At 41.3% G+C, this 17507-nt stretch overlaps 1 protein-coding gene across 3 annotated transcripts in view; it reads right to left on the minus strand.

Moving 5' to 3' along the window:
* Positions 1-4357: 4357 nt before the first annotated feature.
* Positions 4358-17507, minus strand: part of klf12b (Kruppel-like factor 12b) — a 60692-nt gene continuing 47542 nt past the window's right edge. For all 3 annotated transcript variants that reach the window (XM_021317376.2, XM_036139070.1, XM_012864310.3), the window contains 2 exons: positions 8241-8398; positions 4358-5786 (listed from right to left, as the gene is read on the minus strand). In XM_021317376.2, the coding sequence (XP_021173051.2) occupies positions 5605-5786; positions 8241-8398 (340 nt within the window). In that variant the 3' untranslated portion in view covers positions 4358-5604. The remainder of the gene's footprint in view (positions 5787-8240; positions 8399-17507) is intronic.

The following is a 17507-nucleotide window of genomic DNA, read 5'->3' on the forward strand; positions in this document are numbered from 1 at the left end:
CACAGTAGGGAGCATTCAGGCTTCTTTTCCTCCGTCCTTACTGACTGCACTATTCGGACAGCACTTATCATGGCGACCGCTGACGCACTTCCGCTTTGGCCAAGAGTCCTTACTCTAGTGTGGCCTCATTGAAAGATCAAAAGTAATCAGACAAGATGTCTAACAGTCTGGTTAGTCCCCAGGTACAATGACCAGATGCCTGAACGTCCATTTTTTTTAATTTTTCACACGTTTAAAGCGCAGGTGAACGTCCAGCCATCATACTGCTGCGAGGAAGCAGGTGCCGTGTCCCAAAGATGAATGTGTTTGGTGCAAAGTGCAAGCAAAGCAGTAGACAGTATGAAGATGCTGACTGAAACTGAAAAGGTGTCATCATCCACAGCGAAACAAATCCTGCGTTGACATGGGCTGAAAGGCCACTCGGCAAAGAAGAAGCCATGACTCCAAAAGCTACAAAAAAGGCTGTATTTCGGGTTTGGAAATGGACACAACAAATGTTTCAATATGAAAAGGTGTGCCCTAAACTGAAGTGCTTGGCCATAATGACAATTGTGACATTTAGCGAACCAAGGTAAAGGGTTTGTTTTGCAGGTAGGATCTGTGACCTTCACAAAATAGATGGCATCATGAGGAACCACCTTGATCCAAACGACATATTCTCAAATATCTTTTTGAAAAATCTTGATATTTTTAAAATGTCGACATATTGCCCAGCCCTAACTAGTTGCAATGTGGCTTAAAGTCAACAAAGGCCAATTAGGAGTGTTGCCATCACAGAGCGCAGATCCGAGTTCCATAGAAAATGTGTGGAAAGAGCTGAAAAGGTGTGTTTGTGAAAGGCAGCCTACAAATCTAGTTCTGTCAATAGTAATTGGACTAGGAGACTATTATAAAAAGGTTTTGAAAAGTTGACAAAAATGTTTGGCCCAAATCATATAGTTTAAAAGGTAATTCTTTCAAATACAAAGGACTTTTAAACTTCTGAATTTAAGGTAATGTAAAAAGAGAATTAATAAAAATGTTCTCTCTCATTATTCAGGCGTTTAGCAAATAGAAATAATTATGTTAACCCTAACCGATGTAAAACAGGAAAGATCTTTATCTTATTTAATATCAGAAAGTGGGGGAAAAACATCTGGTTTCAACTGTATATTAGCTAAATGGCAACATGGGCAATAAAGTATCTTAATATGGTCAGTGTACATAAATAATTTGTCCTTTATAGCAAACACTGATTCAGCCTTATAAAATAAAAAATAATGATTTCCTCATGAACTCGTTTAACCCCAAACCAGAACAATTAAAAATCAAACTTTTACATAACATCACATATGATCATTTACATGATGAACACCTTTAGCCCATTTTCGCTGTATATCAAATTAGATAAATTACGGTCTCAGAAAAAGACTTTACGTGTATAAATGTATCTCCTGTGTCTACAAATCGAAAGCCCTATTTCTCCACTGTATATACAGGTTGTAGAACTTTGTAATAGCTCGTATCTTCACTATCACATATATTACAACATTTCAAAAGTTCCTTTTTTTGATTTTGTTTTTGTTTGTTTTTTTACATAAGAGAAAAAGTTACAAGCCGTCACATGAAGTGCCCCTCGATCACAAAAAATGTCCTAATACATTATACCGATGATAAAATATGATGAATATTTGTTTATAAATTGACATCTGAAATAAAATTATCTGGAAATCGTCTCAATAAACAAAGAAGGTGCTAATATGCTTTTTGCCAAAACGATAATACAACTGGGCTTAATGACATGTGCGCAAACAATATACATAAATAAAGGTAACGTACTAGAAGACTGCACAAACTCTGCACGTGTGGAAACTGTTCCCTGGATTTGGCTTCTTTACTGAAAGTGAGAGATTTAAAATGTGCATTTGCCTGGGTATGTGTGTGTGTAGGCGTAAGTGTGTGAGCATATGGATTACAAGATACCTTAATCAAAAAAGGTTGCCATGTCTTTTTACTGGCTTCTGCCCAATAACTGCATTTGGCAGCGCTATCGTATAACATCGGTTGGCTCTGTACCTAAAGTTTGAAGCTTTTAAACAGCATCAAGAGTGCTGGAAACACACGCAAAAAAAAAAAGTCCGCCTTTAGTACTATAAAAATATACTTTTAATTGAATTCCCTGATTGAGGTCAAGTGATGTTTTCTGAGAGATATTTCTGCCAGTAACTGCATCTAAACTCTTCTGTGATATAATGTAAAATTTAATACCATCTGTATTATGTGCAGTGCTTTGCAAAAGTATTCAGACTCCTTGAACATTTTCACTTTTTACCACATTACGACCACCTACTTGAATGTGTTTTTATGGGGATTCTACGTGAAAGGCTCACTCAAAGTGATGGGTAATTGTGAAGTGGAGGGACGGTGATAGGGCGCTTCCAAAAGGTTATCCCATCAAACCTACTCAGCTTATGTATTCAGCTGCCTCTGATCTGATTCCCCTAAATAACATGAAGTGCAGCTGCCTTCAGAAGTCGCCCAGTCAGTAACTAGAGTCCACCTTAATGTCAGGATAAATGTCGCTGCTGTGTAAAAGCCTATAAAGTTTGTTAGACAACGTCAGTGAACAAACGGCGTCTGGAATACCGTGTAACGCAGCAGACAGGTCAGGGATAAAGTTGTGGAGAAGTAGGGTAAGATTGGAAAACAACATCAGGAGATTTGGATAGCTCAAAAACTGCTCAATCTATCATCTGAAACTGAAAAAGAGTATGACAGAACTGCAAATCTACTGTCAAAGAGAGCCAATGTTTTCCACCAGCCACGTAGTGGACACAGTAAACATGTGGACGAAGGTGTTCTGGTCACACGAGTACAAAATGTCAGCTTTTGGACATGTGTTCAAAACACTATGTGGAGGTAAACTAACATGGCACATTACACTGGACAAACTAGGTCTTCTTCGAAACCTGGTGGTGGGAGTCTTACGCTGTGGGTTTCTTGGACGGGAACGCCGAGACCAGAATGAAAACTTTTTAGAGGCTGCAAGGTCTGGGGTGGAGGTTTACCCTCCAGCAGGATACTGATCCCAAATACCCAGTGAGAACTACAAAGTGATGGTTTAGGGTCACCAACATGGTGCCTGCGGGCACCCAGTAGCCCCTGAGGACCACATGTGGTGCCCACAAGCCTGTTCTAAAGACAGCCCAATCCACCAGTGAGCTGCATCTAAAGCTATTTTTTATTCTGTTACTGTTCCTGTTTATTCACACTTGCGTTCATATAGGTTTAAAAAATGCCAATATATAACGAAGCATGAAAAATGTATTCATTTTACATAAAGTTTAGATGAACTCTGATTCTTCTATTTCAAAGGTCAGTAATGGTAGCCCTTCGTATCACACAGCATCGATGAAGGATCTCTCGGTTTCAAAAAGGTTGGTGACCCTCGGTTTAGATCAAAGCAAATGCACGTCAGAATGGCCTAGTCAAAGTCCAGCCATGGATCCAATTGAGGATCTGTGGGAAGACTTCAAAAACTGATATTTACAAGTGAAATCGGAGCTATTTTGCAAAGAATGGGCAGATATTTGATCCCATAGATATGCAAAGCTGGTGAAGAAAATCTCAAATGCCTTGCAGCTAAGATTGCATTAAATAATGGTTCTACAAAGCAGTGACCCAGGGATGCTGAAGACTTGTGCCCTGTACTTTTTAGATTTTCATTCATTTGCAAGCAAATAAAAAAGGATGCATCAATGCCCTCCCACTTGACAACTATGCGCTTCACTACTATCACACAGAGTTCCAACAATACCCATTGATGTTTGTCGTCGTAATGGGAAAAAATGGGAAACAGTTCAAGGAGTAAGACTTTTGTAGAACGACGTATGCAAATCCTGTATGTAACGAAGTGTGCAACTCCTGCATTTTATTCACCAAAACGTCCGGTAATAACCCAAAACAAAACAAAACAAAACAAAAAAAAAAAAAACGGCCCAAAGTGAGGTGAGAACGTTTCAAGGGATGGGTATGAAAACTAAAAACAAAAATGTATGACGATGTGGAGTGAATGACCAGCTGAGACGTCGCCTTGTGACTTGAGGCGTCAGAAACAGAGCCGGGGTCGACCCGGACCCTCTGTCTCTACGATTTGGACATCAGCACACACTTTTACCCGATTGTATTGCTCTTCTGTGCGCACAGTTAGCTCCGTAAGCCCTCAGCTGGTGTCAGGGACAGCTCGCGGTCAAGGGCCACCTCGCTGTATAGAAACTACAACACAAATTTTCTCGTTTCGATTCAATTTCGGTTGAGGTAAAATAAGTCGACTGGTGAGTATTGGTTGATGGGGACAGAATGAAAGTCTCTAAGGTGCCTCTGTTGTTGTTGTTTTTTTTATTCTTTTCCACATACTCTCTTCTGATTGTTTCAAAGATTGCTGTACATGAGGGGGTTGTATTTGTCAGAATCAAACATAAGCAATAAGTAGGTATTTTAAAAAAAAGCAAGATTCAATAAAGAAAACATTTTATACTGAGAGTTTATATATATATATATATATATTTATATATATTCTTTAAGATTGCACTTTACTGATTGCTAATCACAGCTCAAAATCCACATAAGATTCGCTTGAAGAATATGCTTTAAAGAGGCTCAAAATAAAGAAAAGCACTGATGAAGTATGGGGGTTGTCTGATGTCCATGGGATAACACGGCGCTTCTTTGCTGGTGTGATGATTAGGCATGTCCAGTTTCTGCCGTTTTTCTTTTTTGTTGTTATTGTTGTTGTTTTTGTTTTTCAGGAAAGCAGCTAATGGCTGAGAGAGTGGGCGTGGGGATAAAAATGGATCCATCCATGTGAAGGTATTTGCACTTTGCTGGCTGCAGAAAACGGTGAAAGTCCAACCCTCATTTAGCCTCTCAAGGAAAAAAAACGCCTTGGGTGTGACGGATAGGTTCGTGTAAGCCCTCCGTGATCAAGCACTGCCCTCTGCTGGTCGTGTGTAACACTCACAGGGAGGCAAAGCAAAAAAAAAAAAAAAGAAGAAAATACTGTCTGTAAATCCAACTCAGGCCGAGTCTTTTCCTGTAAAAATCCTCTCCAGGTCGAACTTCTTCCGGCTCTGAATTCAATGGGGTCTTTCACATTATCAATGCTGGAAAAGCAGCTGTAATGTAAAGTGAGTAAAATCCAAATTTAAAGAGTGCCACTTCATCCTAAAAAAAAACAAAAAAAAAAAAACTATAATAATAATAATAATCAAAGTGAAAGATCAACAAACAGTGCTGTTAAAAACAGTTCCCTATTGTTCGAAAAATGACGGTTAAAGGTCCTGCCATTGATCCAAAGAGGATCCAGAAGTCACCCTGTTTTCGGCTCCGACCGTCCATCCAGCTTCCCCGCCTCTGCTTGTGAAGGATGAGAGGGTGTGCGTGTGTGTGTGTGTGAGCGCGTCTGTGTGCTTGATTCTGGGAGTCCAGGCCAGCTGAAGAACATTCAGAGGGAGATCCCGCTCCCTTGGCTGCCTGTGTGTGTGTCTGAGGGTGTCTGCGTGTGGATGTGTGCGTGCGCCTGCGTCTCCTTCACTGACATCTTCTCTGAATCGCTCCTGTTGTGCTTCACACCAGCATGTGTCGCCGTCGGTGCAGGGCTAAGTGGTCGGATCTGGAGAAGCTGCGGTCACAGTCTGCGCATTTGAAGGGCTTCACGCCCGTGTGTTTCCTGTAATGCCTCGTCAGCTCGTCGGAGCGGGCGAACTTCCAGGTGCAGCCGTCCCAGGTGCATTTGTATGGCTTTTCCCCTGCGGAGAAAAACAGGAGACACGGCCGTGGAATCTTGCACACTCTCACAGACACAACGGAAACACCGATCAGGCATAACATTATGACCTAATTGTGTGTCAGCTTCCCTTTTCCTGCCAAAACAGCCCTGCATGTAACTCCGCTAGGCCTCAGAGGGTGTGATGTAGGATCTGGAACCAAGACGTGAAGCAGCAGATCCTTAAAGTCCTGAGGTAGGGATCTCCATGGATCCAACGTGTCCAGAAGATGCTTAATTAGATTGAGATCTAACTGGTTTTGAGGGAAAGTCAACACCTGAAACTGGTTGTTCTGCTCTCCCTGAACCATCTTTGCTTTGTGGCAGCAGTGTTGACTCATTGTGTTTGTTAACTTGTTTATTCTGTTTATTCTGAGTCAAAACCCACACAAAAATTACACTGGGAAAAGACGGACATCTTTATCAATTACTAAGAATCAGATGAAAGTGATGAAGGGAGAGCAAATCCATTCAAATTTCCTTTTAGTCACGTTGAAAGGCGGGATGACTTCTAAATGTTCTTCCTAAAGTCTCAATCTTCAGGATTCAAGTCTTTAGGAAGTGAATATATTATATATTTTTTGGAACATTATATTTCCCCCAAAGAAAATGCTAATGTTTCATTTTCACAGCTAAGTCCAAAGGTAGTTCTATTACTGATAGATTTTGGTTTCAAGTCATCTTTATAATGTTACCCTTTATATTTTTTCCTCTGAATGTGGCAGGGGAGGCAGCCAAAGATTAGGGTGATGACACGGAGGCCTTGCAGTCTCAAATCCTCACAGATGACTCATTAAAAGGTCAGTGAAAACAAGCAAAGAGGTGGCCAGTAATTATTAGAGGGGTTTGATTACTCCAGTGCCAATAAAGATTTTACCAGTGGTTATTGAGAACGGTATGAACATGACATGCCATTAAAAACAAACCAAAAAAATAAATAAATTAAATATAAACAGGTGAATTATTTGTTTCAGAATGGATACTCCTTTTCGTTTTTTATTTTATCGTTATTATTGTTTGAGAGGTGCCTGCCTCGTTTTCTGTCCTATTAGATATGCGAACAATATGTTAAATCTAAATTTGCCAGGGGTGTGAATAATTATGCCAATGTTGCACTTCCACATTTTTTTTATCTGATCATTTTAGTTTTTGAAATGATTAATGCTAACTGGAAGCTTCACATATTTGCACCGCTTTCAGGATTTTTACCTTAACACAGAATTTAGCGTGTATTTTGTGTAAGATGTACATCCTCTTTGGTCTTTCTTGGATTTCAAAAATATAAAATACAACATTGAATTGTAAATAAATCCATAAATGTTTCCATAGATATAAGTCATTGATGTTCCTTAAAGATACAGGAGGCCCTAAAACCGTATGCTTTGCCGAGTTTCTATCTTAAACGATAAAACTAAGGAAACATATAGTGTCCTGTAATGCAGTGCAATGTTTAGTGGACCTAAACTGGACTTACATTAAAAGTTTAATAGATGGAGTAAGTAACACTTTGAAACAAATTAAAATGTGCTGTGAAAATGAACACTGTGTGGCAGAAGGATGTACCCTGCAGAGAGAGGCTACCACCATCAGGGGTCAGCTTTTTTGAAGCCTAGCTTTAAACCTGCGTCAGTTGTTTAAATAAAAAAAACTTTTATTGGGTGTTTGTACCTAACAAAGATGTCAGCGGGAGTAAAAAAAAAAAAAAAAAAGCACTCACGTTACTAACGAGCAAACATCCCAGTGACTAAGATTTCTGAAAAACCCTGTTTCTAAAGCCTGGAGCGACTTGAATAATTTACGAGGACAGCTTCCTCTGACCCACTTTTACAGAAGTCGTTGCAACTGGATACCAAAGAACTTCCTAACGGTTTGAATAAAACTGCTTTAAAGTATTTTTTTTTAAACAATAAAGAATAAAACATCTGTGTATGACTCCTTGGTTGAATGGACATGGAGTGTTTCAATTCACCATTAGCTTTTACAGCTCCCTTCACATATGCTCTAAGAGGAGTAAAAATCTGCAAAACAAATGTATTATTTATTGTTTTTCTGTCGTCTTATGGTGCATTGTTAAATAAACCCAACTTAGAATTTGAGTACATTTATTCAGTGAGGAAAAATAAGTTTTCAACTTTATTCTCAATATTTGTTCTCACGTTGTTGGAATGGAAAAGCAAAAAAAATAAGAACCTTGCTCCCTTTTTTAGTGACCCTAGCACTCTTTCGCTGATGTCAATGAGCCTTACTGTAAGGAGCTTTCCTAGCTTCTTACAGTGAAGCAGGCTGTAGTTGCTCTGGGAAGCACAAATTACACCACGGTATGACTTTCAGACATTATACACCTCAGAAATGTTAATCCCTGAAGTAAAACAACAATATTCTGTAAAATGACAGCATGTAAACTGTAAACGGACACGCCCAGACCCAGTGAACTGACCTGTGTGCGTCCTTCGGTGTGCTTTTAAATGGGAGCTTTTGGTGTACACTTTATTGCAACCCTCGAAGTCACATCTGTGGATTCTCCGCTTCTTGGAGTCTGGTGACTCTGACCTCCGGGGGCGTCGGATGCTGTCAATACTGAACGGGGACATGGAGCTGCAAGACAGAGAAAACCCCATACGCCCCCCCAAACAAATTAGCATATAGAAATATAAAGCTGTGGCAACAAAACCAGCAGCACTGCGCTCCTAAAGACTACTGAGTAGCGATCCTTGTGTGGATTAGGAAAGCAGCACACAACTCCGTTTCAAGTGAACAAAAAAAATGTGTCACTTTTTAAATACCATTATACGGAAGCGTTTAACTGCCAGACGTATTAAATAAATTCAGGAGCTGTATCCCATTCTTGCGAGATAGTTATCTCGTAAAACGAGAATGTTTTATGGCATTTCATGGACGTTTGACTTCCTTGATGGAAGGAAGTGAGATTGAGCCAATGTTATGGATGTTTACTAAGAAGACATCTGCGCGAGGACAGGTACATAAAAACTGAGAAATGACAAGGCAAGTCATCGAACGGTGGATGATTTTACGATCCGGCCCTGAAGATGAGTCTGGTCGCAACGAAAGTATCGACATCCCGAGGAAGAGGAGACGCCTTATGTCTTCTGACTGGTATCACAACAGAAATGTCGGGTGAGCTTTTTGCTGGCCTGACTATAAGTGGTCTGTAGGCTATATCAGCAGGTTGCTGAACAATAATGTTATGGTAGAGGCTGAATTATCACATGACAACATTTATTTATTTCAGTTTTATTATCATGTAGGACTTAAAAGGAGCAATAAGCAATATTTCACCACTAGGTGGATCTTGAGCACGGTCTGTAGACCAGAACAAGATGTGTATCAAGCCACGCCTTTCTCTACCTCACTCCAGCACTCGACACACCCATGTGCTCATTCTCACCCATTGGCCATTTGGAAAGGATAAATAGCTACACGGCAAAACAGCATCGCCTTTCAGAGGAACGTGTCTAGTGAAGAAGTAAGTAACTCATAACTCTTTACTCATTGTAAAGAGTGTAAATAGTTGGAGTGACATAATGTTCTTGCTTTTATATCACCCTTTACTGACTTCCGACATCCAGTTTGTGTTCTCTCTTATTCATTTCATACTTGTTGATTGCCGTTTATTAAACACTATTTAGTAATATGAACTGAACTGGTGTTCAGATTTAATTTGTGATAAAGGTGTCTACTATTATGTTGATGTGTACTATTATATGTTTCTTATAGATATCGGTCATATTGTCTGGCAGGATTTGCTCTTTTTCTTCTTGGTTTAATGATGACGATGAAGTAAAAGCTTGATACACATTTGAATTCCGTCCGGTAAATTAAAAATACTCTCTTTTGGTGTCGTTTTATTTAATAAAACATTGTTTGGCTGAATAAATTTAGTAAGTCATAAACTTACAAGGTGAATTAATTGTGGTTTGTATGCAGCAATAAAAAATGACCGCTAGGACAGTGCCTGTTAAGTGTTAAAACAGATACAAAACAGAAAAAGATCATCTCGTTATAACGGGAAACTGCTCCTAAATTTATTTATAACGTCTGGCAGATGAATGCTTTCATACCATTGTGAAAGAAAACTGTTCTACCTTCCATGACTTATTGTCTGCCATCTGAAATACTCTGCAAAACGCAGCACACCGGCATCCATCCAAATGCATTGAAACATGAACAGATCAAGTCTAATCTAACTAATTAGTGGGAAGATTCACGGCTCTGTTTGGAATGTGACCCAAAGTGGACGCCAACCTTTCCTGACAACAGCAGCTTGTTAGTCTCACTGGCTTTATCTGTTAGGTGCTGAAGATTTCAAAGTTAGTTGCTCAAAAAGACCAAAAGAAGGCCGAAGAGAGAAGCTGTGGGACGAAGATTATCCTTTCAGCTGCAAGGTGGGGCATGTCACTCCTCTTGAGCGAAAACCGACTGAATAAAATGGATTAATAACAAGCTTGACAGATAGAAAATAAAAGTTACAAGCATCAAATTCTAATAATCTATCAATATATACAATTTAATTGTCATTCAAATGTGATCTTTCCGTCAGCTGTCAGCTTGCACTCCTATATTTCTTTCTCTAATTCAAATAAAGTGCTTTTTTCCCCCTTCCCGGCAGAAGAAAACTGAACATTAGATCCTAAACTTGAATTAATGGACTTGCTTGATTGACACTAAACGCCCGCACACAATAAACACTCGTCAGGAATCCATTCACACAGCTGGAGGATTTTGGTTTAAAGCCATCTTTCAGTTTCATCCACACATTTCTTTGGACTGGAAGCAGTAGTAACATTTTAGAGGAGTCAAGCCAAAGTCTTAAACTGAATTTGACAGAGAATCTGTGGAGGGAGCTAAATATTAACGGCAAGAGGTCCTCCGACCTCAAAGACTCATCACAAGATAAATGTTTTAAAAGAGCAGTGGAAACCTGCGAAAAGGTGACCAGCAATTATAAGCGCTTTGATAGCTGTAAAAAAAAAAAAAAAAATCCATTCATGATTAAAAAGGGTATAAATAATTCTCCATATCCCATCTTTCAGTAAAATGAAAATAAAGTGGCGACCTAGTGGTTAGAGCAGGGCGCTTGCATCCTGAGAATGCTGCATGTTCCACAGCTCATGGATTACTCGCTGATACTGTGGGTCCCTGAGCATGACCCCTGGCCCCAGAATGCTCCCCGGGCGCCACACTGTGGCAGCTCTCTGAGGGACGGGCTAAATGCAGAGGACAGATTTCAGTGGAATGTAAAGAGAAAGTCACAATGACAAATAGGGATGATCCTCATTAAAAAGATTTTCTTATCTTTTAAGAGATGCCTGTCTTATTTCTAAATCTGCCTGGGGTGTGAATCGTTTTGGGCTTAACTAGATCTACCTAGAGAGTGAGCACAGTTTACTCCATCAGGCTGGTCAACCAATAAAAACGAGAGCTGTTTCAAACTATTGTCTTAACCTGGTACATGTCATTTGAAATAGGTCAATATGAGCTACAGAGCAGTGTTGATTATGTGTGGAAAAACAGAGTTCTCATGTTTGTATGAGTATTTAAAGCATTTATTTACACAGTGAATTTTACATTTTAGGAGCAAAGGAGACCTAATAACAACAAAAATAAGTTAATGTGATAATAATCCATTTAGATTTTTTTTATCTAAGCTTTCTTTAAATACTGCTTTAGTTTTAAACACTTATAAATTTTAGTTTCGGTTGTAGTTGAAAGTGTTGTTCATTTGGATCTTTTTAAGCTGCTGCTTCTGTGATCTTTTGTAGCCTCGACTATCTGGAGTTGTTTTAAGCTGCTTTGTCTTGGCCCAGAATTGTTTGGTGTAAAATATTTCCACTCCCAATTTTTCATTTCCTGGATGAACAAAGGTTACAAAACAACCATAAACATTAATAAAAAAAAAGAAGAAAAAAAACTATTACAGACATTGAGTATGACTAATTAAGAAAAGGAAAGAAATTAGATAATAAAGTTCATTCCAAATGAACTATGTTATGGACTTTCTGTTTACATCCAAAACTTTGTTTGCTTATTGCATACATCGATGAGAGGGTTGGAGAATTCATTCTGTACGTTCAACAGTACAGAGATGCAGAAACACGGCGTTGCCAGCAGGTGGCAGTGCAACTCCGCAGAAGGGTGTCTGGTCTGTGAGGCAGCAGCTGAGCCGAGAGGCTTTATGGTTCATCAGAACTTGAAAAACGAAGTGTTTCTGTCAAGTAAGTCAAATCATTCCCTGGTTAGGTAACAACACTACATTAAGTGTTTATTTTATCATTTCTTACTGCCAAAAAAGGGAAACCCTGATTGGAAATTGCATTTGGGGGAACGTTTTAAACTAACGACTGTCTAAGTACACTCCCTTTTTGTTTGTGGGCCTCATAAAAACTCTCCTAAAAAAACAATAAATTGTATCAGAGACCGGCGGGTTGTTATAGTTGATGAGGACTTCATGCCTTGCCCTAGACTACTGAAAGCAGAACAGGGAGCACCTTTCACAAAATGATAAACACATGACTGCATCACACACCCAGCCCTGTGCCCATGAGGCAGGAGATACGCTACAGAGAGACAACAAGAGGATCTCTGTTTACTTAGCGGAGGAGGAGCAGTATCTGCGAAATGCGTTTAACAGGGTTCTTGTGGAGTTTGCGCCGCAGTTACACAGGAACAGGAACAGGTAAGGGAGGGGGGGGTTAAGCACAGCTCTGATTATGTTAAAGGGATTTGAAAGACGAGCAGAAGCTGCCAGACAGGCCCTCCTGTGAACTATCGCTCCACACAACCCACTTCCTGTCTCGCTGTCTTTCACCAAAAGCATGAGCTGTCAAACGCAGGCCCAGACGCCCTGCACAACTTTACAGCGAGAGAATCACACACACACACACACACACACACACACACACACACACACACACACACACACGCATATACGATTACAAATCACCTGTTAATGTTGGCTTCCTCCCAACCAGAAGCTGTACAGGAAATGAGCACACGGGTCAGATATGAAGCGAACTCATACTTCCCTCTCCCTTTCTTACTCTCTTAATCTCCCTTAGCTCGCATAAGAGCCGGATGTTAAAAGCGAGCATTCGGACAAAGAAAAAAGAAAAACAGAAAAAAGAAAAGTGAATTTATAAGGTTATTCATAAGCCATCCAGTGAAATAACCACCACAACCTTTAGGGTTTTCTTTGGGGTTTTATGTGATAGAAAAAACACAGGGTAGTGCATAATTGTGAACTAAAAGGAAAATGATTGCATCTTTTTGTAAATCTTGTAAGAAATCAAAAGTATGCATTTAGCTCCCGTAATCTCTTATTCAGATGCCTCTCAATAAAAAGGTTTACCTTATTGGACTCCACCAGTCTCTCATTTAATATTAGCATAACAGCACAACTATTAGGTGGGCACTCCACAGATCTGGCATCCGTGGAAGAGTGACAATAGAAGAAAGACGTTGCAAAAGAAACAAAGAAATCCCAGTTAAAGTTTGCCGCAACCATGAAGGGGACACAGCCGCAGTAACATGTTCTGATCAGATGCAAAATGGTCTGTGTGGCAGAAATCGAAAAAACTCATGACCCTGAACGCACCATTCCCTGTTGTGGGAAACGGCGGCAGCATCATGCTGTGGCATTGCTTTTTGCAGCAGGTACAGGGAAGCTGGTCCGATCTGAAGCTTTACTGAGCTCGATACAGAACCGTCCTGGAAGAAAACCTGCTAGAGACCCAAATGTCCCCGAGCCTATAGCCGGAGCTGCAAGGCATATCCGTGTGGTAAAAGGACCTGGATACATTCTGGACCAAGATTCAATCGAGAGTCTGTAACTACATGTGAAAATTGTTGCTTGAAGATGCTCTCCGTCCATTCTCACTTAGGTCGAGCAGTTTTCCAAAGAGAAATGGCCGAAAATGTCACGCGTAAAGCTGGTAGAAATATACTCTGAAAGACTCGCAGCTATTCTTTTCAGATTTTTTTTTTTTTTTTAAAACAACACACGCATATAGATAGACAGTTCGTTTTTTTATCCACCTCACCATCATGTGACCAAGCGTAAACAAGTTGACGAGGTCTGAATAATTTTGCCAGGCGCTGTGGACCAACATCTAAAGTGTCCTGGACTCACCGAGCATGCGTGTCTGCCAGGGAAAAGGGAAGCAGACAGCCAAGGATTTACAGTGGAAACACTCCGGGCTCAGACATCGAACAGATGAGGCAGATGTTTACATTCTGACTTCATCCTGACGGTAACGTCATGATTATTATACGACACAAGAACGGTCTAAATCTCTCCGTCCCGCCAGTTCTCTCTTGCAACGAGCAAACGCAGCAATTAATGAACGTCTTTTTCTGCAGCTGATTCTGTCCATCGTTGCTTCTATATTTTAAGAGCCCGTGTTCGCTCATTTTAGATATTGATGAACCCTCTGAAAAAAAAAGCGTAAACTGCTGCAAGTCCTCGCTCAGAGAACAGCTGCTTCTCCGCAGCGCTTAACAGGACGGTATAACGAGCGCTAGCGAGGAAACTTCTCGGTTCTTCTAACAGGCTCGGCAATTTCCTGATTTTTGTTTCATATGCTGGAAAGTAGAACATTTTAATGGTTTAGCATTCCTGGTCAGACCAAGAAGTACTCTGCTTGATATAATAACAAAGAGTGGAAAAGTTGTGCAATCCCAAAAGAGGATGATTTTTTTTTACTCCATTTTAAGTATGTCAAAGTCAAATTTCACAATCTTAGATGACATGATCAAATAATTTGAGAATTTCAATAATTAATTGTCTAATAAGTATTGAAAATAATGTGTATTATGTTCAGATTAAACGTAAGAGTCCAACACAAGGGGGGCAATTATAGGTATAAGTATAAGAAAGGTTTCACAAGGTTTTCTAAAAAAAAAAAAAACTGAAAACTGAGGCACGCATTCATTGGGGTGAAGGAAGAGAGTCCCAAGCAGGGTGTTGTTTTCCTCACACTCATGCAGTGATGCCAGTTGTATAACATGTTAACTTTATAAGAGCGAGGGGGTCTTCTGCAGCGGCAGTCTGTTACGTTTCTTAGAGAGACGGATGCAGATCACCCAGACCTGCTTTTGCCACTCCCATGTCCGCTGGCTGAGTTCGAGGAAACTATGTCAACGAGTTTGGGAGCTTATAAAGGAGATTGTCTAATGTTTTGGAGTTTCTTGAGAAAGTGCAAGATTTTCCTGAGCTAGGTGACACGGATCGGCCGCGTGATTCAGCATTTGCCCAGGACATCCTGGTCACACAGGAATTAACTGAACGCGAAGCTAAAAGGGAAAGGCCGATTTGTTCAAAGCCTTCAAAGTTGACTGTTTTGAGGACGAACGTCACGTAAATCTTTGCTAGTTTCCCTCCACTAGCGATGCTGACACGGCCCCCTTGGCATGTGAAAAGATGCAGGACATCACTGGATGATCCGTAGGGCCAATTTCACCGTTGGTTCTCTCATTTTGAAAAGAAAAATGTTAACGTCGCTTTGGCCGGTAGCGTGTCCCTTCTCACAAGATCCCAAAACAGCACTTGAGGAGCTGCAGTTCAACCAGATCCCGTCTCAGAGGAGACGTTCAGCTCCCTTAATCTGGATGAGTCAAATTTCCAAACATGCAGAACAAAGCAAAGAGGATGCTGGTAATGTTTGGCTCTACCTTCGTGTGGGAGCAGATTTTTTAGCGAGATGAACATCTGCATACCTCTCCACACATCCTAACTGACCCATGAACACGTCAGATCTGTACTAAGAATTGCAACGACGAAAACCGACACCGGACTTTGTTTTGCTGGTAAAAAAAAAAAAAAGGGTTATCAACAACACAGTGAAATTAAGAGAGATTGAAATGAGTTTTACATGTAATGTATGTGATTGTCCCCATTGTGTGGACTGATAAAGGAAAGTTCTGTGCATGTGAACTAACATATATTGGGCAGATTTTGTGTGAACAAAACACTTTCCATCCATCTGAGGCTGGCATGGCCCCATCTGTCGAATTTTAATGGTGTATGTCACCCCTGATCCAAAAGGTTTGACCACCCTTGATTTATATAAATAATGCCGGTAAAACACAGTAAAGTTTGTGGATGCAAAGTGAAAAAAAGGAGGATAAAGTTGAAAGGGTGTTAATAGTTTTGCAAACCACAGTATGTAAGAATAAGTTGCATTTCAAAGTTATACCTTCCTGTTTTCGATCGCAAACATTAGCTGTGTTTGCAGCTCCCCAGCAGCCTGAATTTGATTCGTTTTCTCGTGAGATTCCAGACGCAAACCCCTTCGCTGCTTCCAAACTTGTGTCAGTGTAACATTTTTGCGTGAACAAATGTGTCCGTCTGCATCGCTCATAGCGACCGAGAAAGACGGGAAGTGCAGACGAAACCGATTTCGAACAGAACTGACCTCTGCTTTAAGTTCCCTCGCCAGCCTCTCCCCATCACCTCCCTACAAGCACGACAGAAGCACAGAGAAGGCGTCACACCTGTGTCCTCACAACCCAAACACGGCCCTTCGGTTTTTTCTTTTTTGGGGGGGAGGGGGGGGGGATTTCTGCTGGGGTCACAACACTTACACGGCTCCGACACAGTGACTCCTTTTCAAACAGATTTGTGGAAAACGGGAAAAGGAGGCTCGGACTCCATGTGTGCCTTGGACGACAGCCCGCCGGGCATTCCTGTACCTGTCAGAGGACACTACCCCACATCTCAACAGTCCACCTGCTCTGCTGCGTGGCCCTGGGTTCTTGGGGACCAGCCAGACTTCAGGAGAGGCTATTCCTCTGAAACGCATTCAGTCGCACACCTTTCTCTCTCTCTCCCTCTCTTCCTCTTTCACCCTCACTTTTCCACAATAGCCAATCCAGCCGTCCCCAAGGAAACGCATGAATATGGAGGAGGCTGCCCTAGAAGAGCATGATCCACACACACACACACACACACACACACACACACACACACACACGCCGTAACGCTCTCCTTTCACTCATTTATTTATTTATGGATACCTGGATTGGAAGCTGCAGGCAATCCCATCCTCCACCCTAACACCTCTCCTCCCTGATGCCCTCTGAGCGACTGATTGTGTAAAAGCGGGGGCCAAATAAAAAAAAAAAAAAAAGAGGGTTGCTCTTCCTGCTTTCAGCGCAGGGCGTTCTGAAGGAAATGAAATACGGTGACACGGCGTGGGGTGGGTTAAAAGCCCGGCGGAGACGTCCTCGTGGCTCGGCGCTGCGTTTCAGAACGCAGCAGCCTTTTCCCCCCAACCCCGACGCCAGACCGGCACGTAACTCAAGAACACTTTCAGACTTGCTTTGTTTTGTTTGTTGTTTTTTTTTTTTTTCGCAGACAAACACGCGAGTCTGTGTTCCTGTTGACAATGGCAGACCTCCCCGCGGAACCAGCTGTCCCGTCCACCGCGCTGAGCCACGTGCGCGCAGACGGCCCCCGAACGCACACATATGCCAGAGGATTAATACTTACGAGAGTCTGTGCATACTTTTTTCCCCCCCGCACACACACACACACACACACACACACAGCATGTACACAGTTTCCACACAGTCTGCACTTTGCACTAGGCGAAGTGAGCGTGTGGGCAGGCCCTGGCAGGGTATTGCTTTTCCAAGGTGGTGATTTATCTCCATAGTGAAAGCTTGGGCCGTGCAAGGTTGGGTTCTG

This window comes from Fundulus heteroclitus, chromosome 7 (genome assembly GCF_011125445.2).
Source record: "Fundulus heteroclitus isolate FHET01 chromosome 7, MU-UCD_Fhet_4.1, whole genome shotgun sequence".
Classification (NCBI taxonomy): Eukaryota; Metazoa; Chordata; class Actinopteri; order Cyprinodontiformes; family Fundulidae; genus Fundulus; species Fundulus heteroclitus.